This window comes from Oncorhynchus mykiss, chromosome 8, assembly GCF_013265735.2.
Source record: "Oncorhynchus mykiss isolate Arlee chromosome 8, USDA_OmykA_1.1, whole genome shotgun sequence".
Taxonomy (NCBI): Eukaryota; Metazoa; Chordata; class Actinopteri; order Salmoniformes; family Salmonidae; genus Oncorhynchus; species Oncorhynchus mykiss.
The window spans coordinates 50,038,758-50,054,155 of NC_048572.1; the positions used below are offsets into that span (position 1 = coordinate 50,038,758).

A 15,398-nucleotide genomic window follows, 5' to 3' on the forward strand; every position below is an offset into this window, starting at 1 on the left:
TGGCTTCCGGGTTGGATGCGCGCTTTGTTAAGAAGCAGTGCGGCTGGTTGGGTTGTGTATCGGAGGACGCATGACTTTCAACCTTCGTCTCTCCCGAGCCCGTAAGGGAGTTGTAGCGATGAGACAAGATAGTAGCTACTACAACAATTGGATACCACGAAATTGGGGAGAAAAAGGGGTAAATAAAAAAATTAAATAAAAAAATGTGCGGGGGCAGGTGTCGAGGTAATTAAGATAATATGTACATGTAGGTAGAGTTATTAAAGTGACTATGCATAGATAATAACAGAGTGTAGCAGCAGCATTCCAATGCAAATAGTCTGGGTAGCCATTTGATTATCTGTTCAGGAGTCTTATGGCTTGAAGGTGGAAGCTATTTAGGAGCCTCTTGGACCTAGACTTGGCGCTCTGGTACCGCTTACCGTGCAGTAGCAGAGAGAACCGTCTATAACTAGGGTGGCTGGAGTCTTTGACAATTTGTCGGGCCTTCCTCTGACACCGCCTGGTATAGAGGTCCTGGATGGCAGGAAGCTTGGCCCCAGTGATGTACTGGGCTGTATGCACTACCCTCTGTAGTGCCTTGCGGTCGGAGGCCGAGCAGTTGCCATACCAGGCAATGATGCAACTCGATGCTCTCGATGGTGCAGCTGTTGAACCTTTTGAGGATCTGAGGACCCATGCCAAATATTTTCAGTCTCCTGAGGGGGAATAGGTTTTATTGTGCGCTCTTCACGACTGTCTTGGTGTGCTTGGACCATGTTAGTTTGTTGGTGATGTGGACACCAAGGAACTTGAAGCTCCCAACCTGCTCCACTACAGCCCTATCGATGAGAATGGGGGCGTGCTCGGTTCAGTTTTCTAGTGTGTGTCATACAGTGTTTAAACTGCTAAGAATATGATGGAATTGTTTTGTATGCACTGTATTTAGTTCTAGTTCAAACGTTTGGGACATTTTTTTGTACCTTGTTTCATATTCAGGAGACCATGGTTGTATTCCCCTGCTCAGAAGTTGCATGCATCAACCAATGGTTGACTGTGCTGTTGGGAACCAGATTGCTATAACATATGATGTTGTTAGCTGATACGTAAAATACCTATCCAGGCGTTATAAGATCTGGCATGCGTCAGCAAAGTCTGAGCAGGGGAATATAACCCATGGGTCAGCTCCAGACTGTCTAGGCGCCTGCGCAGGTAGCCCTCCCTCGCATGCTGCCTGCCTAAACCTAGAGAATCTTGTTTTTCTACAGTAAAAAGACTACAATAGCCACAAGGCTGTTGACAACCAAAGCAACAATTACTACAATTGTTTAACATAGCAGTCAACATATTTCCTATTGTCTCAAAATGATTCAATGTTTTGTTTCACGTGTTAAAGTTTACAAAGCACACAAGGAGCAGTGCAGTTAAATACGTGATTTTCCTGTTTTTTTGTAATGATATTTCCACACTTACAACCAGATTTCCTTCCAACCATTTAACGTGAGTAAAGTACATGTCGGGGCGACACACTATTGGCCTAGCGAGCCCGTACGGGAGTTGTAGCGATGAGACAAGATAGTAGCTACTACAACAATTGGATACCACGAAATTGGGGAGAAAAAGGGGTAAAATTCTAAAAAATAAAAATAATAATAAAAAAATAAACGCACAGTGATTTATTTATTAGACATTCAGTAAACAAAGACTGCATGGGGGCTTTAATAACATGCATTAAATCATGTGAAATTATGTTATTAAAATAAGTTGACTCAGCCACAAAAGTATACCTGGATGCACATGTATCAACTTTGAAAGTTGAACATTGAAAGTCAATATATATAAAAAATATTGAAAAAAATAAAAAGAGTTCTTAACAGGGCGTGTTTTTTTTTTTACCCTCGCAGGTGTCGTCTCCTTCAGACATCATTCATCTGAACATCTGTTCATCATATATGCATAGTCACTTTAACCATATCTACATGTACATACGACCTCAATCAGCCCGACTAACCGGTGCCTGTATGTAGCCTCGCTACTGTACATAGCCTCGCTACTGTTATTTTTCACTGTCTTTTTACTGTTTTTATTTATTTAATTACCTATTGTTCACCTAATAAATTTGTTGCACTATTGGTTAGAGCCTGTGAGTAAGCATTTCACTGTAAAGGTCTACACCTGTTGTATTCGGCGCACGTGACAAATAAACTTTGATTTGATTTTGTTTTCTTTGTTAGGGCTAATGGCTAGGCTAATGTGGCTTCTACCTGACCACTTGGAAAGTGGTAACAGCCTGCAATTCACACCTCCCATGTAGATTGTGAAAATTAGAATAACTTTCAGTGCTCGGCCCCTCTCTCCCGTCAAACATTCCTTTGTTCATTGAGCAGCGTTGCAGTGCAGACCAACTAGTAGTGATGGGGAAACTAAGCTTCCTGAAGCATTGAGCTTTCCAGCCAATTGTGTCGAAAATAGGTACATTACTCAAGGCTTTGATCAACACAGTGTACACTAGTGGCACCTGCTGGTCAAAAGAATTTAGAGCAACCAAATTATTATAGATGACGTCCCACACGCTGTAGCACGTGCAGAGAGTAGCCTTTTTTATCTTCTACTGAAACCAATACAAACCCAATCAGGTGGTTGTTGGAAGAAACAAAGCTTCGGACGTCATTGCTCACGTTCTTCTGATAAAGTGATAAAAGCACACTGCTTCGGCACACTGCTTCGAAGTAAACTTCTTAGCGATTTCACCACATGCTCCGGAGCTCTGCTATTAAACGTAACATCACAACCAACTACAGCGCTGTGCAAGTCGCTGCCATTTTGCCGATGCAGGCAGTGACTCTACTTCCGACTGTGGCGTCCACACAGCGGCCAAATTCTGATATTTTTCCCAATAATTGGTCTTTTGACCAATCACATCAGATCTTTTAGCATTAGATTTTTTTCCGAGCTGGTCTGATTTGTCAAAAAAACAACTGTAAGGATCAATGCAAGAGATGAGAAGCAGGTACAGGGATGAAAGTTTTAATAGCTGACGGACACGAAAAGGAACAGGAATAGCATCTGGATAGGAACACAACAACAACTAATGCGGACACAGGAAACACCACCGAGGAACAAACAGATATACAGGGGGTAATCAACAACGTGAAGGAGTCCAGGTGAGTCCAATGAGCGCTGTTGAGTGTAATGATGGTGACAGGTGCATGTAAAGAAGGGTAGCCTGGTGCCCTCGCGAGCCAGGGAGGGGGATGGGAGCAGGCGTGACACCAACTAGTGAAAAAAATATCAGAATTGGGCTGCCTGTCTAAATGCAGCCAATGAAATGTAGAACCTGTTTGGGAAAGATTAAAGAGTATTATTTAAATGCTAATACATTCATTTTGTTTTAGTAAAATAATTATTTCCAATTAATATTGCCCCTGTTTATGATTGAATATGAATGATTGATTTTAATTTCACAACAAAGTCTATCAAATCACAGTTGTTACTCAATTTTGATGTAGCAATGGACACTGAAAATCAATTATATAAATAATTTCTAGATAGCTACACATGATCTAAAATTATTCAGTAAGCCTCCAGTTTATCTAGATTAGAATGAACACTCTTTATCCATTTGAGATAAAGTGGTAAGGCTATTTTTAAAACACATAACAGTAGCCATATATTGGATTAAACATTACTACAAGGTGTTTAATTTGATTACATATTTTGAAGAAGGGTCTGTTGTTGAAAAAACGTAATCTTGGGTATTTGGGAATGTAGTGCTTTGATCCATTTTGCTCGGTCAAGGAGGATCATGGCGGAAGTGGATGTCAAGAGTGAAATGAGAAGCGAGGCGAGTGGAGTTAGAGAAGAGGAATGGAGAACGGTAGTATCAAAGAAGGGAATGAAAAATAAGAAATTGTTGAAAACTGAAGGGGATGATAAGTGTATGTCGGACAAGGACCACCTGAAGTGTCATGCTTCGAACTCTTGAGTAGGGCACCTGTTAAAGGAGTCATCTCTGGGGTGTTGGTGGAAATAAAGGAGGAAACCCTTGCAATGAGAAGCCCAGGTGTGGTTAGGCCCATTGCATGACCCGCATAGTGAATGGAGTAATGGAAGAAAGTTTGTCAGTGCTATTGTTTTTGATAATGAATACCTCCCTACGCATGTAAGAGAACCATGTAAATAATATGTAAATAAAGTGGATTTTGTGCCGTTCATTTGCAAATGTGAAACTACACGGATCAAGTAGCAAGGAAGTCAAAGAAATTGGCCATCATTGTGGCTGCGGCAGGAAAGTATCTGGGGCATCAGGAATTCACAGCGGAAGAGTTGCAAGGGTTATATGCAACGGAAGATGTGTGTGTGTGTGTGTGTGTGTCCCCCCCCTCCCCCAGGCTCCTGAGCCTGTGTAGGGATCAGACATGGATTATTCATTTTAACAGTAGAGGAAAGGAGAATATTGAGTGACTTTCTGGTAGTCAGTATGAGTATTTTTATCCACATATTTTTTGTCTTTTGTGATCTTTTATTTTCATCCCGAACAGTAGGTGGCAGCAATACAACTTTAAGATCCATTGTAAAAACCCTAACGAATATAATTTTTGCTATCGCGATACTACCCGTACGTGAACACACGTCAGACGAGCAGTGTTGGAGGATCATGGCGGAGCGCAGGAGGCATAAGAAACGGATCCAGGTAAAATCATTTTAACGCTAACTGGCAGAAGATAATATTTGGTTTGATATATTACAGAGTTGAAAACCGTTCTTATTTCGGACATGGCAATATGTATAAGTTTCAGCAACAGGCTAGTTTTATATGAAGGGAATCTTGCTGGTGAATCGATGCAGTTGATTGGCGAAAAGCTGCTAGTAGCAGGTAGCTAGCTAGCTAACGTTAGCTTGCTAGCCACTAAAATATTTTATTTTGCAGGAAGAATGTTCTCTGTAGACCGTTATCTGTAACCCGAATATTTCACTGTGTCGGGGTATCACAGAAACCAGGGGTGTAGTATTCCGTTGCAAAACGTTTTGAACGAATTTATTGGGCAAATTCAGGTACGTCCCCCCGTTACGTTTACTCTGTATGCTTCCGTTTTTCATCGGAAACATACTAATGAATACACCTCATGTATTGAACGCTCGCGCAAAACACGTAACCTACTTATTAACATATTTTAGCGAAACTCGGTATCTTACTAGCTACCATCACCAATGACAGTAGCTAGCTGACTTAAAGCAGGCAATGTTGCGGTTGTAACCAAATGTGCAGGCGTGTTTGAGTGTTTTGGTATGCATAAATACTGTTTAGCAAGCCAAATGTCAATGATGTGCCAGTACATCCTCATTCATTAATGTTTGATGGCTGCACGAAAATAGCCAATTTCTCATTTTCCAATCGATGCCGTAACTTAACGTAGATAGTATCAGGATTTATTTTGAGATGTATTGGTCATTTGCTCAAATTGCAATACTTTTACCAGCAAGACTTGAGACAAACTTATAACGCGCTTCAACGCGACAAACCTGATGATGACGATAAAATACCTCACAAACCTGATGATGACGTTAAAATACCTCACTGCAGTGCTAAGATTACAAGCAAAATGTAATAAAATTGCAGCCCAAATCCTATTTATTTATGGCAGTTTTCTCCGGAAAGAACAGGACATGTCATTATTATGCAACAGCTAGAATGCTATCAATTCCTTTACCTCCGGTTTTCGTGCTCTCTCACTCATGGTATGGTAATAATATTCAGGAATAACTGCTTGTAATGTTGCTTTACCATGAGTGAAGTGAACGTAAAGCGAGCATAGCCAAAACAAACACACACAGTGATTTATTATACATACAGTGAGCAAAAGCTGCATGGGGCTTTAATAACATGTATTAAATAATGTTATTAAAATAAATTGACTCAGCCGCAAATGTATACCTGGATGCACATGTATCAACTTTGAAACATGGCTTCCTTTGTTTGGGCTAATGGCTATGCTAATCTGGCTTCTATCTGATTATCCTCACCTGATTGTTCAGATTTGGACCTTTATTTATGTGGTCTGATAGACTTTTGTTTGGCTAGCTAGCAGGCAGATTACTGGGACTTGGCCAAGACGTTGGCTAGGGTTGGGCGGTATCCAGATTTTCATATCGTCATACCGTTTCTGTACCATACCAAGGCACATAGTATTACTGAATATGCACACAAGCGGAGCTATAAAAATAACGTGTGTGTAGTACCAGTCAAAAGTTTGGACACCTACTCATTCAAAGGTTTTGCTTTATTTGTACTATTTTCTACATTGTAGAATAATAGTGAAGACACCAAATCTATGTAATAACACATGAAATCATGTAGTAACCAAAAAAGTGCTAACCCCTCTACTTTTTTCAATTCCCGCCTGAAGACATACCCAAATCTAACTGCCTGTAGCTCTGGCCCAGAAAAGGATATGCATATTCTTGGTACCATTTGAAAGAAAGCACTCTGAAGTTTGTGTAAATGTGAATTGAATGTAGGAGAATATAACACAATATATCTGGTTTAGATAATACAATGAAAAAAAACATATGTTTTTTCTTATTGTTGTATCATCATCTTTAAAATGAACAAGATAAAACAAACATTCAGATAGGATGATGGGGACAATTTCAGTGAAAAACATAAGAGGGCAACAGTACTTGTGCAAAGTTTCAGAATGATAACTCCCAAAATGAGTGTGCTACGTGACATTTATCATGAAGTCACCCAGGTGTCCCACACAAGTAGCCCAAATGTACCCAAGTGGCCAAATTGGTGAAGGTATACATTTTGAAACAAATAACTATAATGTATTCTAACAGAAATGGGGGGAAAAAATATACATTTACAAAATAATATGGGTAACTATTTACACACTTTCAATATTTGGAAGACCCTCAGTCCTCTATCAAATCTAATTTATTTATATAGCCCTTCGTACATCAGCTAATATCTCAGAAACCCAGCCTAAAACCCCAAACAGCAAGCAATGCAGGTGTAGAAGCACGGTGGCTAGGAAAACTACCTAGAAAGGAAGAAACCTAGAGAGGAACCAGGCTGTGAGGGGTGGCCAGTCCTCTTCTGGCTGTGCCGGGTGGAGATTATAACAGAACATGGCCGAGATTTTCAAACGTTCATAGATGACGTGTTACAAACAAACAGTTGATTGCAATGAAACCAAACATGACTGGATAAACGCACGTTTAGTGTGCGTATTTACATCGAATGTTTCGTCGAAAGTTGAATGAGACGTAATTCACAACACAAGCGGTTCACAAAATGTTTCGTGTTAGGCTATAAAAATTGATTTTTTTCAAACAAAATACCACTCATTGTGTTACAATGAGCCTTGGGATTGCAAACGGAGGAAGATCTTCAAAGGTAAATTATTTATTTTATTGCAATTTGTGATTTTGTTACGCCTGTGCTGGTTGAAATAGTATTTTGGTATGGGGCTCTGTCCTCAGATAATCACATCGTATTCTTTCGCAGTAAAGCCTTTTTGAACCATGTGAGACACTTGTATTTTCAGGAATGTTTAATATTACTATTTATGTAGCACTCTTCCATTTCACCGGATGTTGTCGAATTTAATCCCGCTAACGGGATCTATGCGCAGAGAAGTTCAACAATATAGAATAAATATACAGGGATACAAACTTGTCACTTCGCTGATATTCTCAGTTTTGATCTCAAAATGGGTCATCCATGTGAATCACGTAGATCCTCCTGGGAGAATCTGTTGGATACTCCTTGCGTCGCCTCTTTTTGCCCCATTCTCAAAACCCGTTGGAGGAGAAGGTCAGAGAGGAGGGGCCTCTGGCTTTCTCATCCAATAGGTTTTTAGAAGGGAGAAATTTTCCTGCTGTGTGATCAGTAACGTTACCTTCTCTGGTGGCTGTGTCATCACTCACTGCACTTAACAAACTTTGTTCCTGATTTGGAATTTGGAATGCAACTCGGTAAGCATCCTGTGTTTGAAATAATGCTGCGGTTTATTGTTAAGAAGTGAAGTATAGTACCTGTCAAGTTTGGACACGTACTCATTCCAGGGTTTTTTACCATTCTCCATTGTAGAATAATAGTGAAGACATCAAAACAAAAATAACACATGGCATCAAATCAAAATATATTTTAGATTCTTGAAAGTAGCTACACTTTGCCTTTATGACAGCTTTGTACACTCTTGGCATTCACTCTTTTCCTACAGTCTTGAATGAGTTCCCTCATATGCTGTGCACTTGTTGGCTGCTTTATCTTCACTCGGCGGTCCAACTCATCCCAAACTATCACAATTGGGTTGAGGTCGGGTGATTGTGGAGGCCAGGCAATCTGCTGCAGCGCTCTATCATTCTCCTTCTTGGTCAAATAGCCCTTACACAGCCTGGAGTAGAGGTCGACCAATTCATCGGAATGGACGATTAATTAGGGCCTATTTCAAGTTTTCATAACAATCAGAAATCTGTATTTTTGGACACCGATTTGGCCAAATTAAAAAAAAATATATATATTTTTTTACACCTTTATTGAATCTTTATTTAACGAGGCAAGTCAGTTAAGAACACATTCTTATTTTCAATGACGGCCTAGGAATAGTGGGTTAACTGCCTTGTTCAGGGGCAGAACGACAGATTTTTACCTTGTCAGCTCGGGGATTCAATCTTGCAACCTTACAGTTAACTAGTCCAATGCTCTAACCACCTGATTACATTGCACTCCACGAGGAGCCTGCCTGTTACGCGAATGCTAGCATTAAACTTATCTTATAAAATCAATCAATCATAATCACTAGTTAACTACACATGGTTGATGATATTACTAGTTTATCAAGCGTGTCCTGCGTTGCATATATGCGGTGCATATTTGTGAAAAAGGACTGTCGTTGCTCCAACATGTACCTAACCATAAACATCAATACCTTTCTTAAAATCAATAGACAGAAGTATATATTTTTAAACCTGCATATTTAGCTAAAAGAAATCCAGGTTAGCAGGCACTATTAACCAGGTGAAATTGTCTCTTCTCTTGCGTTCATTGCACGCAGAGTCAGTGTATATGCAACAGTTTGGGCTGCCTAATTTGCCAGAATTTTACGTAATTATGACAACATTGAAGGTTGTGCAATGAACAAGAATATTTAGACTTATGGATGCCACCCGTTAGATAAAATACGGAACGGTTCCGTATTTCACTGAAAGAATAAACATCTTGTTTTTGAGATGATAGTTTCCGGATTCGACCATATTAATGACCTAAGGCTCGTATTTCTGTGTGTTATTATGTTATAACTAAGTCTATGATTTGATAGAGCAGTCTGACTGAGCGGTGGTAGGCACCAGCAGGCTCGTAAGCATTCATTCAAACAGCACTTTTGTGCGTTTTGCCAGCAGCTCTTCGCAATGCTTCAAGCATTGAGTTGTTTATGACTTCAAGCCTATCAACTCCCGAGATTAGGCTGGTGTAACAGATGTGAAATGGCTAGCTAGTTAGTGGGGTGCGCGCTAATAGCGTTTCAAACGTCACTCGCTCTGAGACTTGGAGTGGTTGTTCCCCTTGCTCTGCATGGGTAAGGCTGTTTTGAGGGTGGCTGTTGTCGTTGTGTTCCTGGTTCGAGCCCAGGTAGGAGTGAGGACAGGGACAGAAGCTATACTGTTACACTGGCAATACTAAAGTGCCTATAAGAACATCCAATAGTCAAAGGTTAATGAAATACAAATGGTATAGAGAAATAGTCCTATAATTCCTATAACAACTACAACCTAAAACTTCTTACCTGGGAATATTGAAGACTCATGTTAAAAGGAACCACTAGCTTTCATATGTTCTCATGTTCTGAGCAAGGAACTTAAACGTTAGCTTTCTTACATGGCACATATTGCACTTTTACTTTCTTCTCCAACACTTTGTTTTTGCATTATTTAAACCAAATTGAACATGTTTCATTATTTATTTGAGGCTAAATTGATTTTATTGATGTATTATATTAAGTTAAAATAAGTGTTAATTCAGTATTGTTGTAATTGTCATTATTACAAATAAAGAAAATCGGCCGATTAATCGGTATCGTCTTTTTTTTGGTCCTCCAATTATCGGCATTGAAAAATCATAATCGGTCGACCTCTAGCCTGGAGGTGTGTTGGGTCATTGTCCTGTTGAAAAACAAATGATAGTCCAACTAAGCGCAAACCAGATGGGATGGCGTATCGCTGCAGAAAGCTGTGGTAGCCATACTGGTTAAGTTGCCTTGAATTCTAAACAAATCAGTGTCACCAGCAAAGCACCATCACACCTCCATGCTTCACGGTGGGAACCACAGATGCAGAGATCTGTTCTCCTACTCTGTGTCTCGCAGCGGTTGGAACCAAAAATCTCAAATTTGGACTCATCAGACAAAAGGACAGATTCCCACCAGTCTAATGTCCATTGTGAGTGTTTCTTGGCCCAAGCAAGGCTGTTCTTATTGGTTTCCTTTAGTAGTGGTTTCTTTGCACGAATTCGACCATGGAGACCTGATTCACACAGTTGATGTTGAGATGTCTGTTACTTGAACACTGATGCATTTATTTGGGCTGCATTCTGAGGTGCAGTTAACTCAAATGAACTTATCCTCTGCTGCAGAGGTATCTCTGGGTTTTCCTTTCCTGTGGCGGTCCTCATGGGAGACAGTTTCATCATAGCGCTTGAGGATGTCTTAAAGTAATGGACTGTTATTTCTCTTTGCTTATTTGTGCTGTTCTTGCCATAATATGGACTTGGTCTTTTACCAAATAGGGTTATGTTCTGTATACCACCCGTACCATGTCACAACACAACTGATTGGCTCAAAAGCATTCAGAAGGAAAGAAATTCCACAAATTAACTTTTAACAAGGCACACCTGTTAATTGAAATGCATTTCAGGTGACTACCTCATGAAGCGTGTTGAGAAAAAGGCCACAAGTGTGCAAAGCTGTCATCAAGGAAAAAGGTGACTACTTTGAAGAATCTAAAATATATTTTGATTTGTTTAATACTTTTTTGGTTACTACATGATTTCATGTGTTTTTGTTGTTTAGATGTCTTCACTATTATTCTACAATGTAGAAAATAATCAAATAAAGGCAAAACCCTGGAATGAGTAGGTGTGTCAACTTTTAACTGGTATTGTGTGTTTCAACAGCGCAAATTATTACACACACAATGTACGTTAGTTAGCAAGCATCTAAGTTGGCAATCTAACATTACCACCCCCAAATGGATAATTGTGTAAGTTTCTCATATCGAAATGAATGACTGAGCACAGAATGCATTCTTACGAATCCTAAAAATAGAAGACCAAGTCCAGAGCGTGATGTCATATCAGAACGAGTTCTTCATCCAATATCACGCGTTCCCAAGCCAGCCATTATCCTACCCAGCTGCTTCTCTGTGTCCGTTCGCATCTCCATCGGTTTTAAAATGTTATTTTCCCGCAATGGCGAGCTGAGGTGTGCAGACAGTGATGGGGTTCCTGTTTCTCTCAAGCCTGTTTGTTATACTCTGGGTGTATTTGCATATATGCAATGTGGTGGAACAGGGCTGCAACCACAAACTTCCTCTGTGTAGGCCTACCGGCACTCACCTGCGCTGTCTAGACTGCCTCATTTGAATTATGCAACAGAATGTGACAACCATAATTAATGTGTGTCAATAGCAGGATATCACCTGTGATATCCCGATACTACTCATTATCATGATACTTGCTCTGGTATCACATCTTTAGTAAAATGTTGATAATGTGACAGCCTCATTCTGAAATGCAGTTTACACTGTTTCTGTGAAAAATCATTGTTACCTTTTTGGGCCCTCGCCAGCTTGCATATAACTTCAACCTAAGACTGTCTATAATGTTGACAAGATAGACACGTGACTGCTCTAACAATGGAAATACATGCCCTCAAAGAGAACGCAGGTGGGAGGGGTCGAGATCAGGTGGGACCATTATAGCCAATGAAAGGGCAGATACTCGTGTGAACAGGCCATAGAGCAAGAGAACGCATATTTGGATGAGTGCCATTATAGTGTCTGTGACAGCCTCAATGGCCATGCTAATGATATCTCCATTTTAAAATAGTACATTTTCTTCTTCATTGGCTGATTGCTCCCAGCTCCTAGGAATACCCACACTTTAAAATGGTGGAAGTCCTAAATGGCAATGTTCACGCTAAAACGGGTTATATCCATATCTATTACAACAGACAACTCTGATATGAAGTCCTTTTTTCTTTCGTTCAAAGTTCCAAAAATGCCACTTGTGTTTTACTTATCACTACATTCTTAACAACCTAACCATTACGAAGCTTCTATTAGATTAAATAAGACTCACGTAGCAAATTGGCAGTTACATTTTTTGTTGACCATATTTGACACCCATTGACCTCCATAAAAAAAATCCTCACTTCGTGGGCATATTTTCGTGGACAGATTTTGGGATGAGTAAAACCTCTCGCTTCACCTCTTCCTCTTTGATTCCACACATGAGGATAATACAAAGAAGGAATCAACTGATTAGGGTGCAGGTGAGTCCAGTTAAGGTGTACTGGGGGAAGGAAGTCCCGACCCTGCAGGAACCTGGAAATGTATGTAACTGGTACTGGGTTGCGTGTGAGGAAGTGAGTGGGAGTTTCCTTCAACTTGACCTAAAGCCCACCCCTGCCCTGGGTTAACTGGCTGATCTGCTTCACAGGTCTGATATAGAAGTTATTTGCTATGGTCTATAGAACTAGTGAAAGGACAACATTTAGGCCTACTTTATTTTGTGCCTTATTTTGTGCCTTATTTTGTGCCTTGTGTGTGTGTGTGTATGTGTAGGAGGTGAGCGAGCCCACCAAGGAGGAGAAGGCAGTGGCCAAGTTCCTCCGTTTCAACTGCCCCACCAAATCCACTAACATGATGGGCCATCGGGTGGACTACTTCATTGGTCAGTAAATATGTTTCCATAAGCTTTTTTTGGTCGACATTTAGGAAGTTAGCATAGAAAATAGATGCGACTATTGCCTGCTAGGTTGCGTTTCCATGTAACGATCTTTTTGATTTTAAAAACTGCTGGACGGAATGCCGTCTCAATTAAACACCCAGTGTCGCGAAAACCTAGTGTTGAATAAAAAAGTAGCGGTTGAAGTGTTTCCATTACCCATTTAGGCAAATTGCGCTTCAATAAATTGGCGACAGCCTGTATGCCCTCCCACCTATCTGTTTCATGTCTCAGGTATAGCCCGCGAAAACCAGCATGTATAGAGTACAACAGACAAATATTTGCCTTAAGGTTACCTTGGCGATCTTGGGCACAGGGACTATGTGGTCTGCTTTAAACATTTAGGCATTACAGAGAGAGGTTGAAAATGTTGGAGGTCTTAGCGGGTTTTCTTAATGTCTTTGCCAACTTCTGTCTCTCTTGTCAGAACAGTTTGGGCTACACAATAGACTCTCACGAACACGTACATGTCGGTTGTTTTGCTCTAGGAAGCCCACAGGTCTCACAAGACTTGTCTGAAGGTCTCCCCGGTATCAGTTGAAAAAATTACTAGGAGTACAGTGCATTCAGAAAGTATTCAGACCCCTTAAATGTTTCACTTTTTCTCAAATAGATTAAAGTAATAATAAAAAATACGTCCTCACAATCTACACACAATACCCTATATGGAAAAAGCAAAAACAGGTTTTTAGAAATTGTTGCAAATGTATTAAAAATAAACTGATACCTAAATAAGGTAAGTATTCAGACCCTTTGCTATGAGACTCTAAATTGAGCTCAGGCGCATCCAGTTTCCATTGATCATCCTTGATGTTTTTACAACTTGATAGGAGTCCGCCTGTGGTAAATTAAATTGATTGGACATGATTTGCAAAGGCGCACCCTGTCTATATAAGGTCCCGCAGTTGACAGTGCATGTCAGAGCAAAAACCAGGTCGAAGCAATTGTCGGTAGACCTCAGAGACAGGATTGTGTTGATGCCAAGGTACCAAAAAATGTCTACAGCATTGAAGGTCCCCAAGAACACAGTGGCCTCCTTCCTTCTTAAATGGTGGTTCCAAACTTTTCCCAACTCTTCCTAGAGCTGGCAACCCAGCCAAACTGAGCGATTAGGGGAGAAGTGCCTTGGTCAGAGAGCACTCCACTAATCAGGCCTTTATGGTAGAGTAGCCAGACGGAAGCCACTCCTCAGCAAAAAGCCCATGACCGCCCGCTTGGAGTTTGCCAAAAGGCACCTAAAGGACTCTGACCAGGACTCTGCTCTGATGAAACCAAGATTGAGCTCTTTGGCCTGAATGCCAAGCTTCATGTCTGGAGGAAACCAGACACCGCTCATCACCTGGCCAATACCATCCCTACGGTGAAGCATGGTGGTGGCAGCATCATGCTGTGGGGGTGTTTTTCAGCGGCAGGGACTGGGAGACTAGTCAGGATCAAGGGCAAAGTACAGAGATCCTTGATGAAAACCTGCTCCAGAGCGCTCAGGACCGCAGACTCTGGACCTGGAAATAGCTGTGCAGTGACGGTCCCCATCCAACCTGACATAGCTTGAGAGGATATGCAGAGAATAATGGGAGAAACTCCCCAAATACAGGTGTGCCAAGAAGACTCGAGGCTGTAAACGCTGCCAAAGGTGCTTCAACAAAGTACTGAGTAAAGGGTATGAATACCTATGTAAATGTTATTTCAGTTTTTATTTCTAATAAATTAGCAAAACATTCTAAAACCCAGTTTTTGCTTTGTCATTATGGGGTATTGTGTGTAGATTGAGGGGGGGGAACAATTTAATCAATTTTAGAATAAGGCTGTAATGTAAGAAAATGTGGAAAAAGTCAAAGGATCTGAATACTTTCCGAATGCACTGTTATATATATTTTATATGACATACATGAGTTTTTGTTAAAACCTCTCTGGGATATGTGGGTCCCACCAAAATCCAGTGAAAATGCAGAGTTCCAAATTCAAATATATTACTATAAAAATTTAACTTTCATGAAATCACACTTGCAAGATACCAAATTAAAGCCTCACTTGTTGTGAATCCAGCCAACGTGTCAGATTTCAAAAATTATTTTCGGCGAAAGCAGGAAACAAAGACAGGAAAGCATATTTCAACCCTGTAAGCGCGACACAAAACACAGAAATAAAGATATATTTCATGCCTTACCTTTGACGAGCTTCTTCTGTTGGCATTCCAATATGTCCCATAAACATCACAAATGGTCCTTTTGTTCGATTTAATTCTGTCGATTATATATCCAAAATGTCCATTTATTTGGCGCGTTTGATCCAGAAAAACACCGGTTCCAAGTCGCGCAACATGACTACAAAATGTCTCATAAGTTACTTGTAAGCTTTGTCCAAACATGTTAAACTACTTTCCTAATAGAACTTTGGGTATTTTTTT

The 15,398-nt window shown here is 40.4% G+C and overlaps 1 protein-coding gene across 1 annotated transcript in view; it reads left to right on the forward strand.

Moving 5' to 3' along the window:
- The first annotated feature begins 4,584 nt into the window (after window positions 1–4,584).
- Window positions 4,585–15,398, forward strand: part of LOC110530014 (translocation protein SEC62) — a 28,650-nt gene continuing 17,836 nt past the window's right edge. Inside the window, exons 1-2 of the mRNA XM_021612770.2 lie at window positions 4,585–4,672; window positions 12,829–12,937. Of these exons, the coding sequence (XP_021468445.2) occupies window positions 4,637–4,672; window positions 12,829–12,937 (145 nt within the window). The 5' untranslated portion in view covers window positions 4,585–4,636. The remainder of the gene's footprint in view (window positions 4,673–12,828; window positions 12,938–15,398) is intronic.